This window comes from Microcaecilia unicolor, chromosome 1 (assembly GCF_901765095.1).
Source record: "Microcaecilia unicolor chromosome 1, aMicUni1.1, whole genome shotgun sequence".
Taxonomy (NCBI): domain Eukaryota; kingdom Metazoa; phylum Chordata; class Amphibia; order Gymnophiona; family Siphonopidae; genus Microcaecilia; species Microcaecilia unicolor.
In genome coordinates, this window is record NC_044031.1 from 262,852,263 (window position 1) to 262,872,562 (window position 20,300).

Below are 20,300 nucleotides of genomic sequence, written 5' to 3' on the forward strand. Positions count from 1 at the left end.
AAATCTATGGGGGAGTATTTTATTCTGAGTGTGTAATAACGTTATGTAATTATATGGGGCAAAGTACACCGTCTCATACTCAAGTGGTGTATGAGCCGATGTATTCATTAGCCAATCTCTAACCTGTCGTAGCAAGCAAGACATATTGTAGTATTTAATATTTGGAATCCCCATTCCCCCTGGTCTCCACCCTCCTAGTAGGAATTTCTGTTGAAGTTTGGCCCTTTTCCCAGCCCAACAGAACTTTCTCAGAATTTTATAAAAGTATTTTATGTCAGTTTGCTTGAGTTTTAGTGGTAGAACCTGTAAAACATACAGCCACCTCGGCATTATCACCATCCTTGTTAAACATATCCTCCCTGTCAAAGATATCGTAAGGTTCTGCCAAGAATTTAACTGGTGCATGGTCTGCTCTTTGAGTTTGCTAACATTTAAATCATATAGGTCTTTTGTATTTACCGGTAATAGGATGCCTAAATATTTAAAAGATTTAGTTGCCCACTTTAACGGGAAATCTATGGGCCACAAACTATGGGCGTCTGCATTTATAGCTAAGGCCTCTGATTTGTCAAGGTTTAGCGTGAATCCCGAGTAATCTCCGAACTCCCTAAAAATTTCTAATACATTACCCAGCGCTTCTCTTGGGTTCTTTAAAATAATTAGCAAATCATCTGCAAATGCAGCCAATTTGAACCTCTGATGTTGTATGTCCACTCCAGGCACTGCTGGGCAGTCTTGAATATCCCTAATTAGAGGGTCCAAATATAATGCAAAAAGTAAGGGCGATAACGGGCAACCTTGTCTCGTTCCCCTGCCTATATGAATTGCCTCAGATACATTCCCATTGACCATTGCCTGCGCTAGAGGGGCTGCGTATAAAGCTTTAATTGCCTGTACAAACTCTCCTTTTATACCATACCCCTCCATCACCTCATATAAGAAAGACCATTCCACTCTATCGAACGCCTTTTCAGCGTCGAAACTAATCATTAAAGCTTGTTCATTAGTGTGCTCTAAATATTCCAATGATGTCAAAATTCGTCTGAGGTTCTTGGCAACCGACCTGCCCTGCACGAAGCCAACTTGAGCTTCATGGATTATTTTTGGTAGAACACGGCCTAGTCTATTTGCTAAACTTTTTGCGAATAGTTTTGCTTCATGGTTAATAAGCGATATAGGTCGATACGATGTTACTAGTGACATTCTCTATTTAAAAACTAAAAGCAGGCCACTATACTTACAAAATGTGTGCAACAAGAAAAAAATGATACTCAAAAACGGAAGAAAAAAAAGCCTCCTTCAGATCACAGGAGCATTGTTCTAGCCCAGATAATGAAGGCTCTTTTTGAACCACAATGTTGATGTCAAAGCCCAACTGAGTTTCTGCTGAAACAGAATCCAGGACCGAAATTGGCCACTCAGTTTCAGGATAAACAGAAGCTGAAAATGAAACCGGCAAGGCCCCACATTTCCTCTCCTGGAGCCACCCAGTCAGCCAGCTCCCTCCCCCCTCCCCTGGGTCTACCTTAGGTGCCCTGGTGGTCTAGTGGCCTAAACGGGCAAGAGCGATTCACAGTCACTCTCTCCCCAGCCATGTCCACCACCCAAATAGCTGTCAAGACCATAAGTGACAGTCTCATTAAACTGCTGCTGAAGGTCACGATGGCCATCTTGAAATTGAGGCCGGTATAGGCAGTAACAACTTTAAATTGCTCCTGCTTATACTGGCTCCAGTCCCAAGATGACCATAAAGACCTTCAGCAGCAGTCTTGCCAGACTGCCACTGAAGATCCCAGTGGCAGGAAGATGGTGGAAGCCTATGCCTTTGAGAATAACAGGTTTGCGGGAGGATTGTGAAAAATTACAAGCGGACCTTACGAGACTGGGAGACTGGGCGTCTAAATGGCAGATGACGTTTAATGTGAGCAAATGCAACATGATGCATGTGGAAAAGAGCAACCCGAATTATAGCTATGTCATGCAAGGTTCCACGTTAGGAGTCACGGACCAAGAAAGGGATCTAGGTGTCGTCGTCGTTAATACGTTGAAAGGAATGGAAAACAAAAATGAGGATGTTATAATGCCTTTGAATCGTTCCATGGTGCGACCATACCTCGAATACTGTGTTCAATTCTGGTCGCCGTATCTCAAAAAAGATATATTGGAATTAGAAAAGGTGCAGAGAAGGGCGATTAAAATGATAAAGGGGATGGGACGACTTCCCTATGAGGAAAGGCTAAAGCGGCTAGGGCACTTCAGCTTGCAGAAAAGGCAGCTGAGGGGAGATATGATAGAGGTCTATAAAATAATGAGTGGAGTTGAACGGGTAGATATGAAGCGTCTGTTTACACTTTCCAAAAATACTAGGACTAGTGGGCATGCGATGAAGCTACAATGTAGTAAAATTTAAAAAAAATCAGAGAAAATGTTTCTTCACTCAATGTGTAATTAAACTCTGGAATACGTTGTCAGAGAATGTGGTAAAGCGGTTAGCTTAGCGGAGTTTAAAAAAGGTAGATGGCTTCCTAAAGGAAAAATCCACAGACCGTTATTAAATGAACTTGGAGAAAATCCACTGTTTCTGGGATAAGCAGTATAAAATGTTTTGTACTTTTTTGGGATCTTGCCAGGTATTTATGACCTGGATTAGCCACTGTTGGAAACAGGATGCTGGGCTGAATAAAGCTATTTATAATATTCTTGAAATAATTTACAAAATTGCTACGTTCTCAGTGAAAAGGCTTAACCCATTCTGTTTGAAGCAGAACTCTTTGGCCTGACCTTATGAGCAATTAACCTAGCTAGGAGCTTACCCCCCTCTTATTTCCATATTTTTAAAGTTGACACTTATAAAACAGATTTTTTTTCACCCGCTTGTGTTAATTCATTGGGCGTTATCAACATTATTATATAGTCTATACAAATTAAACCAGGTAAAAATGAATACACATGGAACAATGTGCCACATGGTAACGTCTGATGAAGCAATAAGCAGAGGAACAATAAAACTGTATTGTCCTCTATATTTCCTCTCCGTGCTCTACTCGTATATTCTGTTACACTCCTCACTCAACATGAGAAAGGTCCCAGCCCAAAACAGGTTCTCAGTTGTCCAAAAGCAAAATCTCAATTTAACATAACTCAACCTAAGCAGCATATCTATATATGTGCAGGGAACACTCCAACAGCTACTTCACAGTCTTTGAATCTTCCAGTAGAACTCCCAAATCAGGCATTGCCCACAGACCCCATCACTCATGCTTCGGTCGCAACTGAGATGAAGTCGGCTGAGTTGAAGATTGCGGTAGAGTATCCATGAACTTATGGGCGGCATCCAGCATTTCAAAAAAGTGAGTCTGGCTGTCATGAATGATTTTTAGCTGTGCTGAGAAGAGAAAGGCGAAACACACCTGTGCCTGATGAAGCTGGGTACAGAATGGAGCAAAACCCTTTCGCCGGTGCTGTACCACCAGCGAATAATCCGGAAAGCAGAGCACTTCATGATTTAAATTAGTCTCTGTCCTCTCCACAAGATTTGTAGTATTAGCTGCTTATCAGCATAGTTGAGCACTTTCAAGATGAAAGCCCGAGGTTTCGCTGGTGTGGTGCACACAGGGCCCAGACAACGTGCACGTTCCATGCAGAAATGCTGACGTTGCGATCCCAGGTTCAGAGTAGCAAGAAGCCAGGACTCCAGGAAACTGGGCAACTCCCACTTTATCAACGTCTCTGGCAGTCCAACTAGATGCAAAGTATTGCATTTTGAGCTGCTCTCCATATCATCCAGTTTATTTTCCAAGTCTTATACCATCTCCTTTAAGTGTTCATGCTCCTTAGCAAGGAAGCATGTATGGTCCTCCAAAGCAGACATGAATTGTAGGCCCCCATCTAATTCCAGACTAAGGCTAGACATTCATGGGACTCCTCCACACAGTCAAACAGTTGCCAAAGCTGAGCATCTAAAGCTGCATCCAACGCTACCTTCACCTCTGTGGTGATTTCAGCAGTCCATGACCCAGTATGGCTATTCTTATGTTCTTCTGTCTCCCTTCCACCAAACATCCCAAGCAATATTAACAAACAGTGCATAGCAATCCCATGCCCTCCCCCCATTCTAACCCCTATTCCTCCTCCCCGATCAATAGTGCTTAAAAGAAAATACCACACAATTCAGCCAGAATCAAAGTTGCAATTTGTTGATAATTATACTGTGGACCCGTGGAGAAAGACTCTGTATGTTTCCCAAATCATGCAGAACTACTTTTTATGTTTCACGATAACACAAGCATCTCTGGCCTCCCACTCAATCAAAACATGGAAAGTATTGCACCAATACCAAAATGTAGGCAGGTGAGGTGAACACCAATTCTGTAAAATAGATTTAGTTCCCACTATGCTGGCCTTGATTAAAAAAACAAAAAAACAAAAAAAAAATGCTGTCCTTTAGACAGGGAACCACAATGTTCTAACTGCCTTAATAACAAACCTTGTGAGGAAGTTGTTAACCTTTTGGATTAGAAAGTTAAATAGTTGAGCAAACATTCTTTTAGCCAATACAAATATCTTAAGGATTATCATAAAAAGATGGACAGTTTCTTTTAGCAACAAAATACAAGATCAAAAGAAAACTAAAAAGAAAATGGAAGATTTGGTAAGCAACGATTTATTTGGAAGTCAAACATATTCCATTAACTCTAGGTGAACTGGGCTTTGATCATACAATTTCTTTTTAATACATCTCATGATTAATTGATAATTTAATAAAAGTCCTCAACACACAACAGCCAATTTATATTCTCTGCCTTTTGATGACTGGTTTTAAATATATATTTTTGATAGATTTCATTTTGTACTGAGTGGAAAGTCCAAAAACTATTAAGAGTCATGTACATTTGAGAAAACCACTGCTTATCCCTGATATGAGCATGGTTTGGGATCTGGAGTGGCTTCTGTCAGACAGGATGCTGGGCCTGATGAACCTTGTGTCTCACTCAGTAAAGCATTTATGTTATATAAAAATCAATCCAGGTCAATAAGAAAATCAATTCCAAGTCACAAATTTATCATGCGCTGCAAATCAAAATAACATAAACGCTTAGATTATCACTGGATTAACATGCTACATAATTTGCCTTCAGTAAATTAACAAAATTACATACATTTCTTCTGAAGCATTAATAGAAAAATCAAGTTACCTTTCTAACAGGTGGTTTTCTTATGATTTCTTCAAAACTGTCATCTGCTTTTAAAGTCTGAAAGTTTTCATGTAAAATTCCTATCTTCTTTTCGTTATCCCATCCTGCTGGACTGCAAAACGTACAGAAAACCACAATTTTTTATTTTAAAAATACACTACGATATATCTTCATCACTATCTCTGCTACATGCTCTCATGTAGATGCTCTCAACTCAGCTTTTGGGACACACTAAGCCAATCAGGTTTTCAGGATAGACACCATGAATATGGTGCAATATGCTGACTACAACCATGTATTACACCTGTGTCAGTCAGGCTTCCTGCTGGGTCCTAGCACACAGATTTAACAGTGTTGCTCACTGAGCTGCATCACAGTCTTAGTAAGAGAAGTGTGTTATTAGCCATTTCTCTGGATCTCATTTGACCTGGTGGATCACAAACTTCTCTTGGCTAGACTGGCTACTGGTCTAATGGGAACTATGCACAAGTGGTTTGCTTCCTTCCTTTCTCATCACTCATTTATTGTTTCTACTCACTCCTCCCCTAAGTCTCTCCCATTAATAATTTTGAGCCCTTTATTAGCATTCATTGTAAATTTTGATGTTGGCATTTATTGCTATGCTAATTATCTTCTTCATACTGTGATCCATTTGCTCCTAATTTGCACTCTGTGCAGAGTCTTAAGTATATAAGTATTGCCACACTGGGAAAGACCAAAGGTCCATCAAGCCCAGCATCCTGTTTCCAACAGTGGCCAATCCAGGTCACAAATACCTGGCAAGATCCCAAAAAAGTTCAATACATTTTATGCTGCTTATCCCAGAAATAAGCAGTGGATTTTCACCGTCAAATTAATAATGGTCTATGGACTTTTCCTTTAGGAAGCCGTCCAGACCTTTTTTAAACCCCACTAACCGCCTTTACTACATTCTCTGGAAACGAATTCCAAAGTTTAATTACACATTTAGTGAAGGAACTTTTTCTCCGATTCGTATTAAATGTACTACTTTGTAGCTTCATTGCATGCCCCCTAGTCCTAGTGTTTTTGGAAAGAGTAAACAATTCAAATCTACCCATTCCACTCCACTCATTTTATAGACCTTTTGTCAGATCTCTCCTCAGCCTTTTCTCCAAGCTGAAGAGCCCTAGATGCTTCAGCCTTTCCTCATAGGGAAGTCATCCCAGCCCCTTTATCGTTTTCATCGCGCTTCTCTGTACCTTTTCTAATTCCACTATATCTTTGAGATGCGGCGACCAGAATTGAACACAATATTTGAAGTGCAGTCACACCATGGATGGATACAAAGGCATTATAACATCCTCATTTTTGTTTTCCATTCCTTTCTTAATAATACCTAACATTCTATTTGCTTTCTTATCCGTCGCAGCACACTGAGCAGAGGGTTTCAATGTATCAACAACGCCGAGATCCCTTTCTTGGTCGGTGACTCCTAACGTGGAACCTTGCATTACATAGCTATAGTTCGGGTTCCTCTTTCCCACATGCATCACTTTGCACTTGCTCACATTAAGCATCATCTGCCATTTAGATGCCCAATCTCCCAGTCTTGTAAGGTCCTCTTGTAATTTTTCACAATCCTCTTGCGATTTAACAACCTTGAATAATTTAGTGTTGTCAGCAAATTTAATTACCTCACTAGTTACTCCCATCTCTAGATCATTGCTAAATATGTTAAAAAGCAGTGGTCCTAGCACAAACCCCTGGGGAACCCCACTATCTACCCTTCTCCATTGAGAATACTGATCATTTATTTAACCCTACTCTGTTTTCTATTCTTTAACCAGTTTTTAATCCACAATAGGACACTACCTCCTATCCCACGACTCTCCCATTTCTTCTGGAGTCTTTCATGAGGTACTCTGTGAAATGCCTTTTGAAAATCCAGATACACAATATCGACCAGCTGACCTTTATCCACACATTTATTCACCCCTTCAAAGAAATGTAATAGATTGGTGATGCAAGATTTCCCTTCACTAAATCCATCACCACCTAGTTTTAAACCCTTCAAAGACTGCAACATCCTGGATCTCAAACCATCTTCCAGATTCTACCATTACTTTCATTCTTTTGGGTCAGCCAATAACTTTGGTGGAGGGGTGCACACATCAATTGTCCTTCGACCTTCAGGAATCCTCTGTTGTGAGATCCAATTCTTGGCACTCAAGCAGTGCAAAGCAACACGTAGTTATTTTGATGATTTTGACTGCAGCTCACTCCTATATGCACTGTTATATCTTGTTTAGACTATTACAACATAGTCTATACTAGTCATAGCAGAACCCTTCTAAAACACCTGCAGTCTATCCAGAATCCTGCAGTTTGCCTCCTCTCTCATGAAAGAAAATATGATCATGTAACACTACTTTTAGTTCACCACAGGCTTCCAGTTGTTTATAGAATTTGTTTCAAAGCGCTAATCATGGCTCACAAAATGCTATTGCTTACTTGCATTCTCTTATCTCCCCATTATGTCGATGCTCAACCTCTTCATCCTCTCAGGCCTAACATCTGACCTTACCATTCACACGTGATGTGCTCAGTCCACCAAGCAATTTGCATTTTTCTTTGTTGGCTCCACCTTATTTATTCTTGGTACTTGCTATACCGAATTTGTCTATAAAAGCACTTATGCGGTTTACAACTCTAAAACAACTATAGTGGGTTAACAGACACAAAAGGGAGGGAAAGGACGAGTAAGCTGTAGTAGCAAATGCTTCAGAAAATAGAAAAGTTTTAAGACTTGAACTTAAGATAAGAGGGTTCTAAGCAGATATGAGGAGGAAGAGAATTCCAGAGAGATGGCCCTAGGAAACTGAAACTAGCATTGCTTGAAATGGAGAAGTGAAAAGAGGGAACAGCAGGAATAGATAAGGTTACCAGATGAAGGAGAGAGAGAGAGAGTGGGAAGGCGTATGAGTAGGAAAAGAAAGATTGAGTGACAGAAGGAAGACGGGACTTGAAAACAAGATAAAGTTGCTTCAGCTTTATACAAGAAGAGACAGGAAGCCAGTGTTCAGTGTGAAGTCAGGGAGTAACGTGGTCAAAGCAATGTACTGAGTGAAGAACTTTGACAGCGGTCAACTAAACAAGTTGGAGACACTTCAGGAATAGATGGGGAGGCCTGCAAAGAGAGAGTTACAATATTCTATGTGGAAAACAACAAATATAGTAGTGTACTCAGAAGAGATGAGTCAAGAAAAGGGCAAAGAGGGGGAATATGTTAAAAAGCAAAGAAAGGAATGGACAACAGAGTCAATTTGAGGTTTGAAGGAGAGATGAGAGTCAAAAATTTAACACTAAAACTTGATAGTGTTGTGATATGGGAGTGGGTGGCTGTCAAGAATTGGAGGCGGTGTCAGAGAAGATGGAGAGAGAAAAGAAAATAGCTTCGCTTTTCAAAGGGTTAAGGAAAAGGTAATTTGCTTTGAGCCAGGAAGAGACCTTGAACAACCAGGAAATAGTAAGCTGCACTGTGGCAGGGTCAGCTGAGCGACCTTGTGGAATCAGCTCCTTCAATCACTCTGTGCTGGGCTCCTCCTATCTTAAATTCCTAGCCAGTTTTGAAAACACATCTGTTTGTGCAGGCCTCTAGCACAATGACTGGTTCTTTGGAATCTATACCTGCTGTTTTGAGTTCCACTCTGCACTCCTCCTCAACCCTTCTCTGATTTTTCTCTGGTTTCCCCTGTCCTGTCAGTATGTCTGGTGTTCCTTTCCTTACGCTTAGTTTACTAATGTTGTAAACTACTTTGATGCATTCACAAGTGGTAATGAGATATTTGTATGTACTATGTCCGTTTTTTCATCTCTGCTCAGTGGCTATTCTGAAAACCTGGCTGAGTATGACCTGAGAACTGGGTTGAGAACTACTGATCTAAAGCACTCAATATTACTTGCTTCACTAGTACAGACAGACAACCTAGATGAACATAACAGCCATACTGGGTCAGACCAATGGTCCATTTTGCCCAGGATCTTGTTTCCAACATTGGCCAACCAAGGTCACAAGTACCTGGCAGAAACCCAAACAGTAGCAACATTCCATGCTACCACTCCCAGGGGAAGCAAGCAATGGCTTCCCCATGACTATCTCAATAGCAGACTATAGACTTTTCCTCCAGGAATTCATGCAAACATTTTTTTAAACCCAGATATGCTAACATCTGTTACCACATCTTCCGGCAACAAATTCCAGTGCTTAACTATTTATTGAGTGAAAAAATATTTCCTCCTATTTGTTTTAAAGTATTTCCATGTAACTTCATTGAATGTCCTCTAGTCTTTGTACATTTTGAAAGAGTAAACAAAAAAAAATTCAATTCTACTCATTCTACACCATTCAAGATTTTGTAGACCTCCCTATTAAAAGTTCCTCCCTATTAAAAACACGGACCGCAGTGGGATCATCCATCTCCTCTGTTCAGATATCCACCTCCTCCAAATCCAGCTGCGCTTGAGAAATGGTTGCCCCAGAGATCCCTCCCTCTGACAACGGAGAAGACTGAGGAGCCAGAGACTCCCCGTCAGAAATGGATGTACACCGACAACACATAGGAGCCAGATCCCTGGAAGGCTGAGCTGAGGAACTATAGGATTGAGTTACATTGGCCCCCTGACCCGATGTCTTAACAGGTAAGCTTTGCGTAAAAGCAAAATAAAAATCGGGTGAAAATGCATCAGCTGGCCCTCCCCCTTCCCCCACAGTGCATCCAAACGGGTCTGCTGGGGGGCTGCATGCTCGCAGAGAAATCTCCGAAGCAGAAACAGCTGGGAGCATGTTACCAAATTTGTACTGCAAAATGGCCGCTGGGTCAGCTAATTCTACAGACCATGTGCCTTCCCCATGTGGGAAACAGCTGAAATTTCTACCCCACCGGTCTCTTCCCCTATCAGGTTCCTGGTGCCACATGCTAGACACTGCCCCAAAGCTGTTCTCCACTTACTGCGACGGGAGCAGCGTTTGATGAGATCTACGGGAAAGCAGATTTTTTTTTCCTTTAATCAAAAAAAGAAGGCACACTCACCCAATCCTTTGGTCAAGAGTTGTAGGTCTAGCGCTGCTCACCTCCACAAACTCTGCCTAGAACCTGTCTCACAAGGTCCTGATTTTATTTAACATGAAGGAAGAGAAAGAACAAGGCAAGAGTAGGTAAGAGGGTAGGGAAGGGAACTGGGGTGACCAGGTATACCCCCTAAAGTCGGCACTGAAAAGCCATACACCCCGGGCTACACTGAGCTTGGGACAGCACAGGAGCCAGCAGCCATGAATCCAGGATCATGAAGGAAAACATCCATCCACCTGCTGGAGATAGAGAATACTGACTGGGCAGGAGAATGACATAATACGTACCACTTCTGTTCGGTAATCTCTAGCTCCACATGCTGGCTGATGGACAACCCACATGTCTCTGCATTCATCTGCGGACAACCCACATGTCTCTGGATTCATCTGCTGCTGATGCTAAAGAACATCTTGATTCAAGGTAAGATGGAATGTGATCAAATCAGCTCCATGGGAAAAGGCTGAGGAGGGTTTGTGTGATGGTGGCAGGTGGGCAAACCACCTTAAAAGAAAAAAATTACAGTTATGATAAAATCCACATCAGATCTCTGAAAACAAAAATGTTGATTTGTTATAAATGTAATATTTTCTTTCAAGGTGGTTTCTCAAATTGGCTTTAGCAGCATACATTCTCCAAGGACAAGTAAAATAGCAAGTCCTCACAGCATTGGTGATATCAACAGAACTCATACAAAAAAGATCTCACATTTAATACTAAAAGCTTTTAAAACTGCCTCACCACACATGCACATCATGGCCCGCCTCCCACCATCACACAGAACCTCCTCAGCCTTTTTCCATGGAGCTGGTTGGTCACATGCAGTGGTGTGCTGGTAAATGTTTAACAACAGGCTCTCTCCCCGGTCCACCTCTGCGCCCCCCCCCCCCCCCCCAAATTGCAGAGCTGGCTATAGCCGGGTAGAAAGCCTGGGGGGGGGGGAACAGTGCATTATTCCAGGAAAAAAAAATTAAATGATCCCAGGTTCCAATAATTCATGTTTAATGTGGGATAAAATGCAATAAATAAGTAAATAAATATAAACTTTTAATGTTGAGCACCTGATTCTCAAAGTGGACATATTCCAAACACTATAATGAAAATAAAATGATTTTTTCTACCTTTGTTTGGTGACTTTGTTTTTCTGATCATGATGGCCCAGTATCCGATTCTGCTGCTATCTGTCCTCTTAACTCCGTTTCCAGGGCTTCCTTTCCATTTATTTCTTTACTTTACTTTTCCAGGATCTCCCCTTCCACCTTCTTCTGTGGCCAGTATATCCTCCATCTACTTTTCCAGCATATCCAGTGTCCCCCCCTGATCTCCCCTTCCACTTGGCCTCCTCTCCAGCATCTTCTCTTGATGTCTCTTTTCACATGGCCAATGGCCTCCTCTCCAGCATCTTCTGCCAATCTCTCCTTCCATCCACCTCTCTCTAGCGTCTACCCGCCTCCTCTCCAGCATTTCTCCAATGTTTCCTTCCACCCGCTATCCCGTTTGTGCTAGAGACAAGCAAAAGTCCAAGGCAGAGTAAAGGATAAAAGCAGAAATTAACACCTTGAAATGTGCTGTACCACATCAAACCTAAACAAAACACCAAGTCCACGGCACAGCCTGTACAGTATCATGTCAGCCATATGTATGCAAATGAAATGCTTCCTCCGGAGTCTCCATTCAAACACACAATTTCAACATAAAATAATAACAAAAAAAAAAGTGTCCCCTTAGGTTATCTGACAAAAATCACAGTTCAATTCAACTTTCTACCCAGCGGGAACATCCGATTGCAGATTTTGATGGTGAAAAAAATAGAGCAGCATCCCTTGACAATACCTGTGCGCATCACCAGTTAGTTTTGCAAATACTGTGCCGGGGGACTGGCACAGCACATGTTGCAGCCCACCCCGGGCGATCTGCCCTTCAGATGCCAAAATTTCAAAAACTTACCAAGGAGGTAAACGTAAAGGCAGGATCGGTGCTAGTGGGGTACAAACCGGGCAACTGCTCTGGGACCCCCAAACCTGCCTAAAGCTTAAGAAAACACAGCTTTCCAGTGGGCTGTAAAGGGATGGGGAGGGTCAGATTTCAGCTGTGGGCCCCAGCAGGTCTAACCCCGGCACTTCCCTTAATCTGCTAGTGCCTTTCAGCAGTCCCCCAAAAAGTTAGGCACCAGCATGCAGCTGCGCTTTCCTTTTTTTTTTTTTTTCCACCAAACACAAGGCATGTGAAAGGAAAGCCAACCCTTCCCTTTTCCGAGCCGTCACCTCCTGTACAAGGGCAGCAGCAGGACACACGGAGGCGCAAAGATCACTTCTGACAGCAGGCAACAACATCAAAAGCCCCCCCCCCCCCCCCAGTCCGGACTTACGGATCGGAGAAGAACAGCCCTTCGGATCTGCCAGGCTGCTCGCATCACACACTTAGAGCAAGGGGGGAGGAGAAACGGAACGTGCGACGTCGACGACTCAAGTTAGAAGAACCGCCCCCTTCTTGGCAGCAGGAAGTGCGTGGGAGCGGGAGGGTGCATCCGGCAGACAGATCTCCCCGCTGACAACACAGTACTAGGGAGAGTAACCATTACCGCCATGTTGCGCCGCCCCTGGGAGCCGGCTCGCCTGCAGGAACAACCGGCTCGCAAGAGCTTTAAAAATGTAACAACCGGCTCCAGCACACCACTGGTCACATGCCATCTGACCTTGAATCAAGGTGGTTTTTCTCTTCACCTTATGGAAGTTTATTTTTATGTAAGTTTTGTTTCTTGTCTTGCCACAGTCACACAGTGCCAATTCCCAGAAGCAACTCAGGTTTTCATCTGTTCACAAGTTTCCTTTTATTTTTCATGCTCGGCCCCTAATGGGTCTTAGACATTTGATCCTTATTTATCTTTTTAGTCCCCATATTTTATGAGCTACTAAATTTTGATTTCTTCTGCTTATGATTAGGTCTCTTCATCCATATCTGGAGAAAAAGGGATCTAATTTTTACAGATTGGTCATTCCTTGCTTGGACTATGGCAAATTGCACCAACAGTAAACATTTAAGTAGACAGGAAGCTCAGACAGCATTGATTCAGATGGTTTGTCAAGCTAAAAGATTTGATCACATTTGTTGAAAGATCATTGGTCGCTCATTAGATTTACAAACTAGTTTGAGTACTGGGCTTGGCTAAATTTGAACATGTTAATGATTCACGTTCCAGTGAGGACTCCTCTAGAAGCCATGCAAAATTGCTTTTAGTTTTCAGGTGCTGATATTATGGTATAATTAAAGTACAAGCGTAACTTATGTTTTTAGTGCACAAATTAAATCCTGTTACTCACTCAGGTGGTCTTTTATAAACCTTAGCTCGAGTTATCTGCAGCAGGGCCTATTTTATTCCTATGGACCCTGCTGCAGATAACGCGAGCTAAACTTTAGTAAAGGACCCCCCTCCTCAAGTTTTTCACTCAATGATTGTATATATGCTTTTCCTAAATGTGTATTTGTTCTGGCATTTAGTTGTTTGTTATTTTATATTTTGTGTTATTTATGCAGCTATTTCCCCTGGCTCTTAAAATGATTATAATTGTTTCTGTGTAGACTTGCTATTAAGGCTTTTGTATTGTCTGACTGTTCATATTGTATACCACCTTCATATACCACTTTTTATTTACACACCCAAGTTAAACCATAAAATCCTCATATACATATATCTTCTGATTTGGTCTATAATTTCAGCTCTCTTACAGATACAAAACTATCCTTATTTTAGTGCACATTTGTACGTTTGAGGCAACTAACCATAGTCTAGAAACTCTACCCATTATCCAAGCTTATTTCTGGATAAACATACCCTGGGATTTGTAGTATGGAGTGTTGCTAGGATTTGAGTTTCTCCCAAGTATTTAGTGGCCAAGTGTTTGGAAAACAGGATAGTGAGCTAGATGGACCACTGGTCTAACCCAATATGGCTACTCTTATGTTCATATGTCTCCTCCATTACTATTACTTCCCTAAGAATGGTGAAAATCTTGTCAGTTTTAGTTTATGCTCCTTCTCAGTGGAGTGATATTTATAGTATACACCAAATCCTTTATTTGTACCTTCTTCTGGCTTTTATTTTCTACCTATAAAACCCCCACCCTTGAACTGTTTTATTTCATCTCCGAAGATGAATTATTCATACCGAACGTAGAGGCACACCCCTCAGATTTTCTTTTCCATATTACATCTTCTAAATAAATCTCTCCAACACACCCATATAAACTCTTAATCACAATCCTCTCACATTTCATCACCTACAAAACACATATACTCTTTGTTGATATTACTCACATGAATACTGCATCTTTTTCCACCACTACAGCAGGTATGTTGAAAGGAAATCCATACAATTTCTGGACAATATATTTGTATACTATATCAATGTTTTTATTTTCCTTTATTGATGTATAAATAAGTGAAGCACCATCTTTGAAATGTTAAAGAAAATGTTAAATTATAGAACGTATGTCACAGTTCAGGCATGCAATGACGTTTAAAACCCCTCAATTTTATGTTATTTTATTCTAAATTCCACAATACTGATTTATTTCATTTGGAAAGCTGCTCAGATAAGATTCAAGTGCATGAAAATTGCATTATTAAAATATATATTCCAGTGAACATTTTCACAGCCCACCAACTTCTGTTGTGCCTTTGGGCTTCCAGTTCAAACTGTTTGTCCTTCCTTATCCCTCAACTACAAGATTATAACACCATGAACTTATTCCCAGAAAAATTTTTCCCCCCAAGATCTTTATTGCTGTAACCTCCTTCCTTCTATAATCCTGCCATCAAGTATGGGCCAAACAAAGTAACTCTGTTCAAAACCTTGGAATCTATTCACTGTTACTCACAAGTACAACTGTTGTACACTGACTGGGATTCCGTTCCTTACCAACATGGAATACTGCCTCCACAGAAACTGCCAGCCCAAAAACTGAAGCCTAGTCCAGGGTTAAAACCAGGCTCCCTTATGGCAGTATATTATTAGGCCAACTCTCCTACTGAATACACTATATAATTTTATAAAAGTTTCCCCATATAGTTTCTGATCTAACTTGGTAACAGTGATGATCGAGGAAATAGTTTCATAATTCAAAAATGAGAGAGAGTGCTAAATCTATCTCTATCCAATTGGAAGCGCTAAAAATATTTTTTAAAATTGCCCAGTAGCAGCAGCTCATGTCACTGGGTAAGCTAGGAGACTTTAAACTGAGCAACTTAAGAGTATGTGAAATGGAATAGGAAATGCTTAGACACTCAGCAATCAGTGAATAAGCATGTTATTTAAACAGCTTAAGAACGAAGGCTGGTTGAGTTGAGAGTATTTGAACTTAGGTTTTGTGCAACATCACTCCATTACAAAACGTATTCAAAACATACACTATATAGCCAAGTCCATGGTTTATCCTATCCAATCATGTCAATTATTCCAGGCAGGGCAGGAAGACTTCTACTTCTGCTGAGGGGAACCCTGCTGGTAAATGTCAATGAAGTTATGTCTCAAGAGATACAGCTCTCCACCTCTGCGGTGATATGCATCATTCAAAACATCTTGGAAAATAAACAAAGGGAAAAAACAGGGAATAAACTAAAAAGAAAAAACCCATATGATCATATTTGAAACCATATACAAGTCTTGTATTAATGTTAGAACTCGCTCATTTTTAGGAGGATTAATATAAATGTATAAAACCTTTATATATAGTATTCACCTAACATGCTTCTTCCCAAACACTGGGCTCAAACTTAGAATGCTGCCTTGTAAAACAACTTCCATTTGCTTTCTGATCTACAAAAGGTTAAAACTAGAGAGAACCAACTGCCCAGCAACCAAAAGGCAGATGCAAAATCAATAAATCCATGAAAATATCACCTTCAGAAAACAATTAAGCAGTTATCCTTTCTTCAAAATTAAGCATGTATAGAACTGATATTGTAATGTAGTTTTAGTTGCCATACTGGTCATGAAGAAAAAATTATGTTTAAAAGGTATCACAACCTACAAAAAAGACCAATAATAAGAGATGCTGAGGCATATAAGATTATATACCATTTGTGTCCGTCTTTGACCTGGCTGATCCCCTGGGTTTCCACCTCAGTTAGAAATGGCTTTAACTGTGCTACAGCCTCATGAATTGATTTACATCTGGATTTTTTTCATCCTATTTTTACATCCCTTCCCTAACCTAGCCAGCCACTGCAACTTAAGTTCACAAGTGGTCACAAACCACAGTTCCTTGTGGAACCAAGACAAGACCCTAGGGTCTGGCCACTTGCCATTTTCATTCCATGATAGCCAAAATGTCTCCATTTAGGGAGTGTAGACAATACATCTCCAATTGGTCTGGAGGAACAAACCTGGCTATCAAACTCAGCTGCTCCACACAACAATGTGCAGTGCTTACCAATAAGCCACCGGATCAGCCTTTTATGTGGCTCTTTAAAACAAAAAAACAAAAATAAAAGACATGCCCCCCCCAACTGAGAATTATAGTGAATTCACATGGATGAATATAAATTCAAAATATCTGTGAAAATAATCTGAAAGGTCTCAAAATAAACTTGAGTAGTATAAATGATCCCAGAAATGAAATGGAGTTGAAAGGCTTTTTGTAAAACCAGATACTGAAAAGAATATACAAACTAAAAATAAATATGTGGACTTAAAGCTTTAGAGGAGCCTGCAAAGCAAAAAAGTGTAATAAAATTCTTGATGTATTAAGTAGCTTCCACAGTAACATATAAACCTAAATGACAGATAATCCAGTAAGTAGGCAACAAGTTTGAACACATTTAACTAAGAAAACTGACAGAGTCCAAGCTGTTAAAAGAACAAACTATTTTCCTGTGCAAGACAGTGGTATTCAAATACAAAAGAATTCCCCTAAAAAAGAACATTATATTAAAAGGCTGTATTTCAACAATACACTAAAATCTATAATATAAAGCTAGAACTACCACCTTAATCAGCCATCCTCATCATCTTGCCATCACTTCTTAGCAAACATGGTGTCTTAATTTATATCATATTACTCAATTACCTGATAACTCTCAGCCAACCACAGAGCTTCTTGGAATTAGTATCATCCATTCCAGCTCTACATTTAGCCCGGGTGCAGAGACTGTGCATCGGCCCCAGAGATGGCTATTTCAACTGAATTCAAAGATTACCGTGCTTGCATTTGCTTTAGACCGTTTTGTGCATTAGATGCTACATAAAATTTGCTTTTGACCAGCTCCAAAGAGGTTTTTTGTGCCTTTAACTGTGTGCTTTAGCAACTACCAAGAATCCCATGCAAAATGTATTACAATGAGCATTTCATAAGAACATAAGCATTGCCATACTGGGACAGTCTGAAGGTGCATCAATAGGACACTGTCTCCTATCCTATGACTTAAATTTCCTCAGGAGTCTCATGAGGTACTTGTCAAATGCCTTTTGAAAATCCACACACAATATCGACCGGCTCACCTTTATCCACATGCTTATTCACCCGTTAAAAGAAATGCAGCAGATTGGTGAGGCAAGATTTCCCTTGACTAAATCCATGTTGGCTTTGTCTCATTAATCCATGCTTATATAAATGCTCTGTAATTTTATTCTTTATATTAGTCTCTACCATTTTGCCAGGCACCGACGTCAAGCTCACTGGTCTTCAGATCACCCCTGGAACCATCAGCCACCCTCCAATCTTCAGGCACCACATGCAACTTTAAAAATAAGTTACATATTTCTAACAGCTCTGTAAGTTCATTTTTCAATTCTATCAGTACTCTGAGATGTATACAATCTGGTCCAAGCGATTTGCTACAAAAAAAGGAGTGCCTAATTTTAACATACTAGATTTTATGGCAGGTCAGGAGCTATCCGAGAGGAGCCCTCCTCATCCACACTGGCAACTCCGGGACTGACCCCCCGTCTAGTTCTGTTCTCCCTTCAGCCTCTGCCTCCCGATCACCATCTGGCCTGGTGCAGGGAGTCATCCTTCCAGCGCTCTGCTAACTTTTGGTCAGCTTCACATACCCAGACCCTGCCACCATCCAAACTGGCAATGCAGGTCTCCCCACCACCACAGGAGCTCTGAAGTTTTGTTTTTGTGAATACAGGAACTCTCCCCCATCCCCAGGGGCCGAAGCACAAAGGTCAACTTTAAATTTTTGTGCATCTCATTTGCATGCCATCCCCTTTGTGCATCAGTCACTATAACTCGGTAAGTTCACCCATGGCTGCCATATTTAACAGCAACATTTATGCAGCAGCCCCTCTGTTCTTTAAAATGTAATCTATACTCACAGTATAGATATTTCAATTGAATTCAGTCTCTCCACTTGGGCTAAACGTAGAGCTGGGATGGATGACACAGATTTGAATTCCAGGAAGCTCTGTGTTTGGCTGCGAGTTATAAGGTGATTGAGTATTATGATATCAATTGCTAAGATAACACCATGTTTGCTAAGACATAATGGCAAGATGATGGGTATGGTTGACTAAGGTAGTAGTACTAGCTTTATATTATAGATTTGAGAATATTGTAATGTTCCTTTTTTTAGGAGAATTCCTTGATACAGCGATAGCTAAAACAGTCTTGTTGGAAAGTGATCCCCTAACCAATTTATGCACATGCACTTGAAAAAGGGTATTTGAAAAGTTAAAGAAAAAAATGTTTTTAATACAGAAATCTGTATTTACTGGGACCAATGATAATTGTGGTGCTTTTCTCTATTAAATCAAGACATCAAGATGTTTGCTAGTATCCTGGCTACTAGGCTGGGAAGAGTTCTTCCCTCATTGATTCATAGTGATCAAACTGGTTTTGTTCCCGGTAGATATACATCCACAAACATTCTGAGGACACTGAGTGCCATAAAGAATACGGGGAGGAAACCTGGAGATGCTATTATTGCAAGCTTAGACGCGGAGAAAGCGTTTGATAAAATACTGTGGGACCACTTGTTTTGGATCCTACCGCAGTTTGGCATCTTTGGGGAATTCCTATCCGGAGTGCGTACTCTCTATAGCAGACCAACAGCCCAGATTTTGATTAATGGAATATTGTCTCAATCATTTGCCCTGGAAAGGGGACCAGACAGGGTTGCCCTCTCTCACCCATGCTCTTTGTTCTAGCTTTAGAGCCACTCGCCTGCAAAATCCGGCAGTTAACAGCACTAAAGGGGATCCGAGTGGGGAAGCAAGATTATAAGGTCAACCTCTTTGCAGATGATATGCTCATCTTTTTGGGCCTTCCTCTACTTATTGATTTAATAAAGCAATGCGAGTCTTTACCGGGACTCCAGATCAACTTTGAAAAATCAGAGGCGATGGCGTTATCCTCAGATTGTGTATGCAGGCAGCTTTCGAACTTTCCCCTGGCGTGGTCTACAGGAACCTTAAAGTACCTGGGAGTATATTTAAACCTGGATTTCAATTTAATGTATAGAAAACACGTCAGTGATAGGCTGGAGGCTATTCGAAAACTGTGTGGCAGGTGGAGGGATTATCCTATATCTTTCCTAGGCAGAGTGGCATTGGTGAAAATGGTACTCTTTCCCAAGGTTTTGTACCCGCTTCAGATGATGCCTTTATGGATCAAGAGTAGGGATGAAAGTGCATTCCAGGGAGTAATTTCTTCCTTTATATGGGGTCATCGGCGGGCGCGTATTGGTTATCATAAGTTGACAAGGGATAGGAAGGAGGGAGGGGTCAAGTTACCGGACCTTCGGCTCTAAAACTGAAGCAGCAAAATTTATAGCCAAATTGCAACACTGCTGAGGTCCATTTAGATTTATCAAATCAGTGGTGAATGATAACGTCGTATTATTCAGAGAATGAGCACATTGAAAACTATGCTGTAGATAAGAATAGCCTTTTCTGAAATTTGAAGCTGGCAGCAGCAGTACTAATGGATTTTTGATGCAATAGCCACTAGACCAGTGGTCTCCAACCTTTTTCATGTAAAGGGCACAGTGTGAATATGGGAAAGTTCCAGGGCCA

General features: G+C 41.0%; 1 protein-coding gene across 1 annotated transcript in view; it reads right to left on the reverse strand.

The window, feature by feature from the left end:
* Nucleotides 1–20,300, reverse strand: part of DYNC1LI1 (dynein cytoplasmic 1 light intermediate chain 1) — a 131,755-nt gene that overhangs the window by 27,481 nt on the left and 83,974 nt on the right. The window contains 2 exon segments of the mRNA XM_030206057.1: nucleotides 5,196–5,307; nucleotides 14,597–14,732. Coding sequence (XP_030061917.1) covers nucleotides 5,196–5,307; nucleotides 14,597–14,732 — 248 coding nt within the window.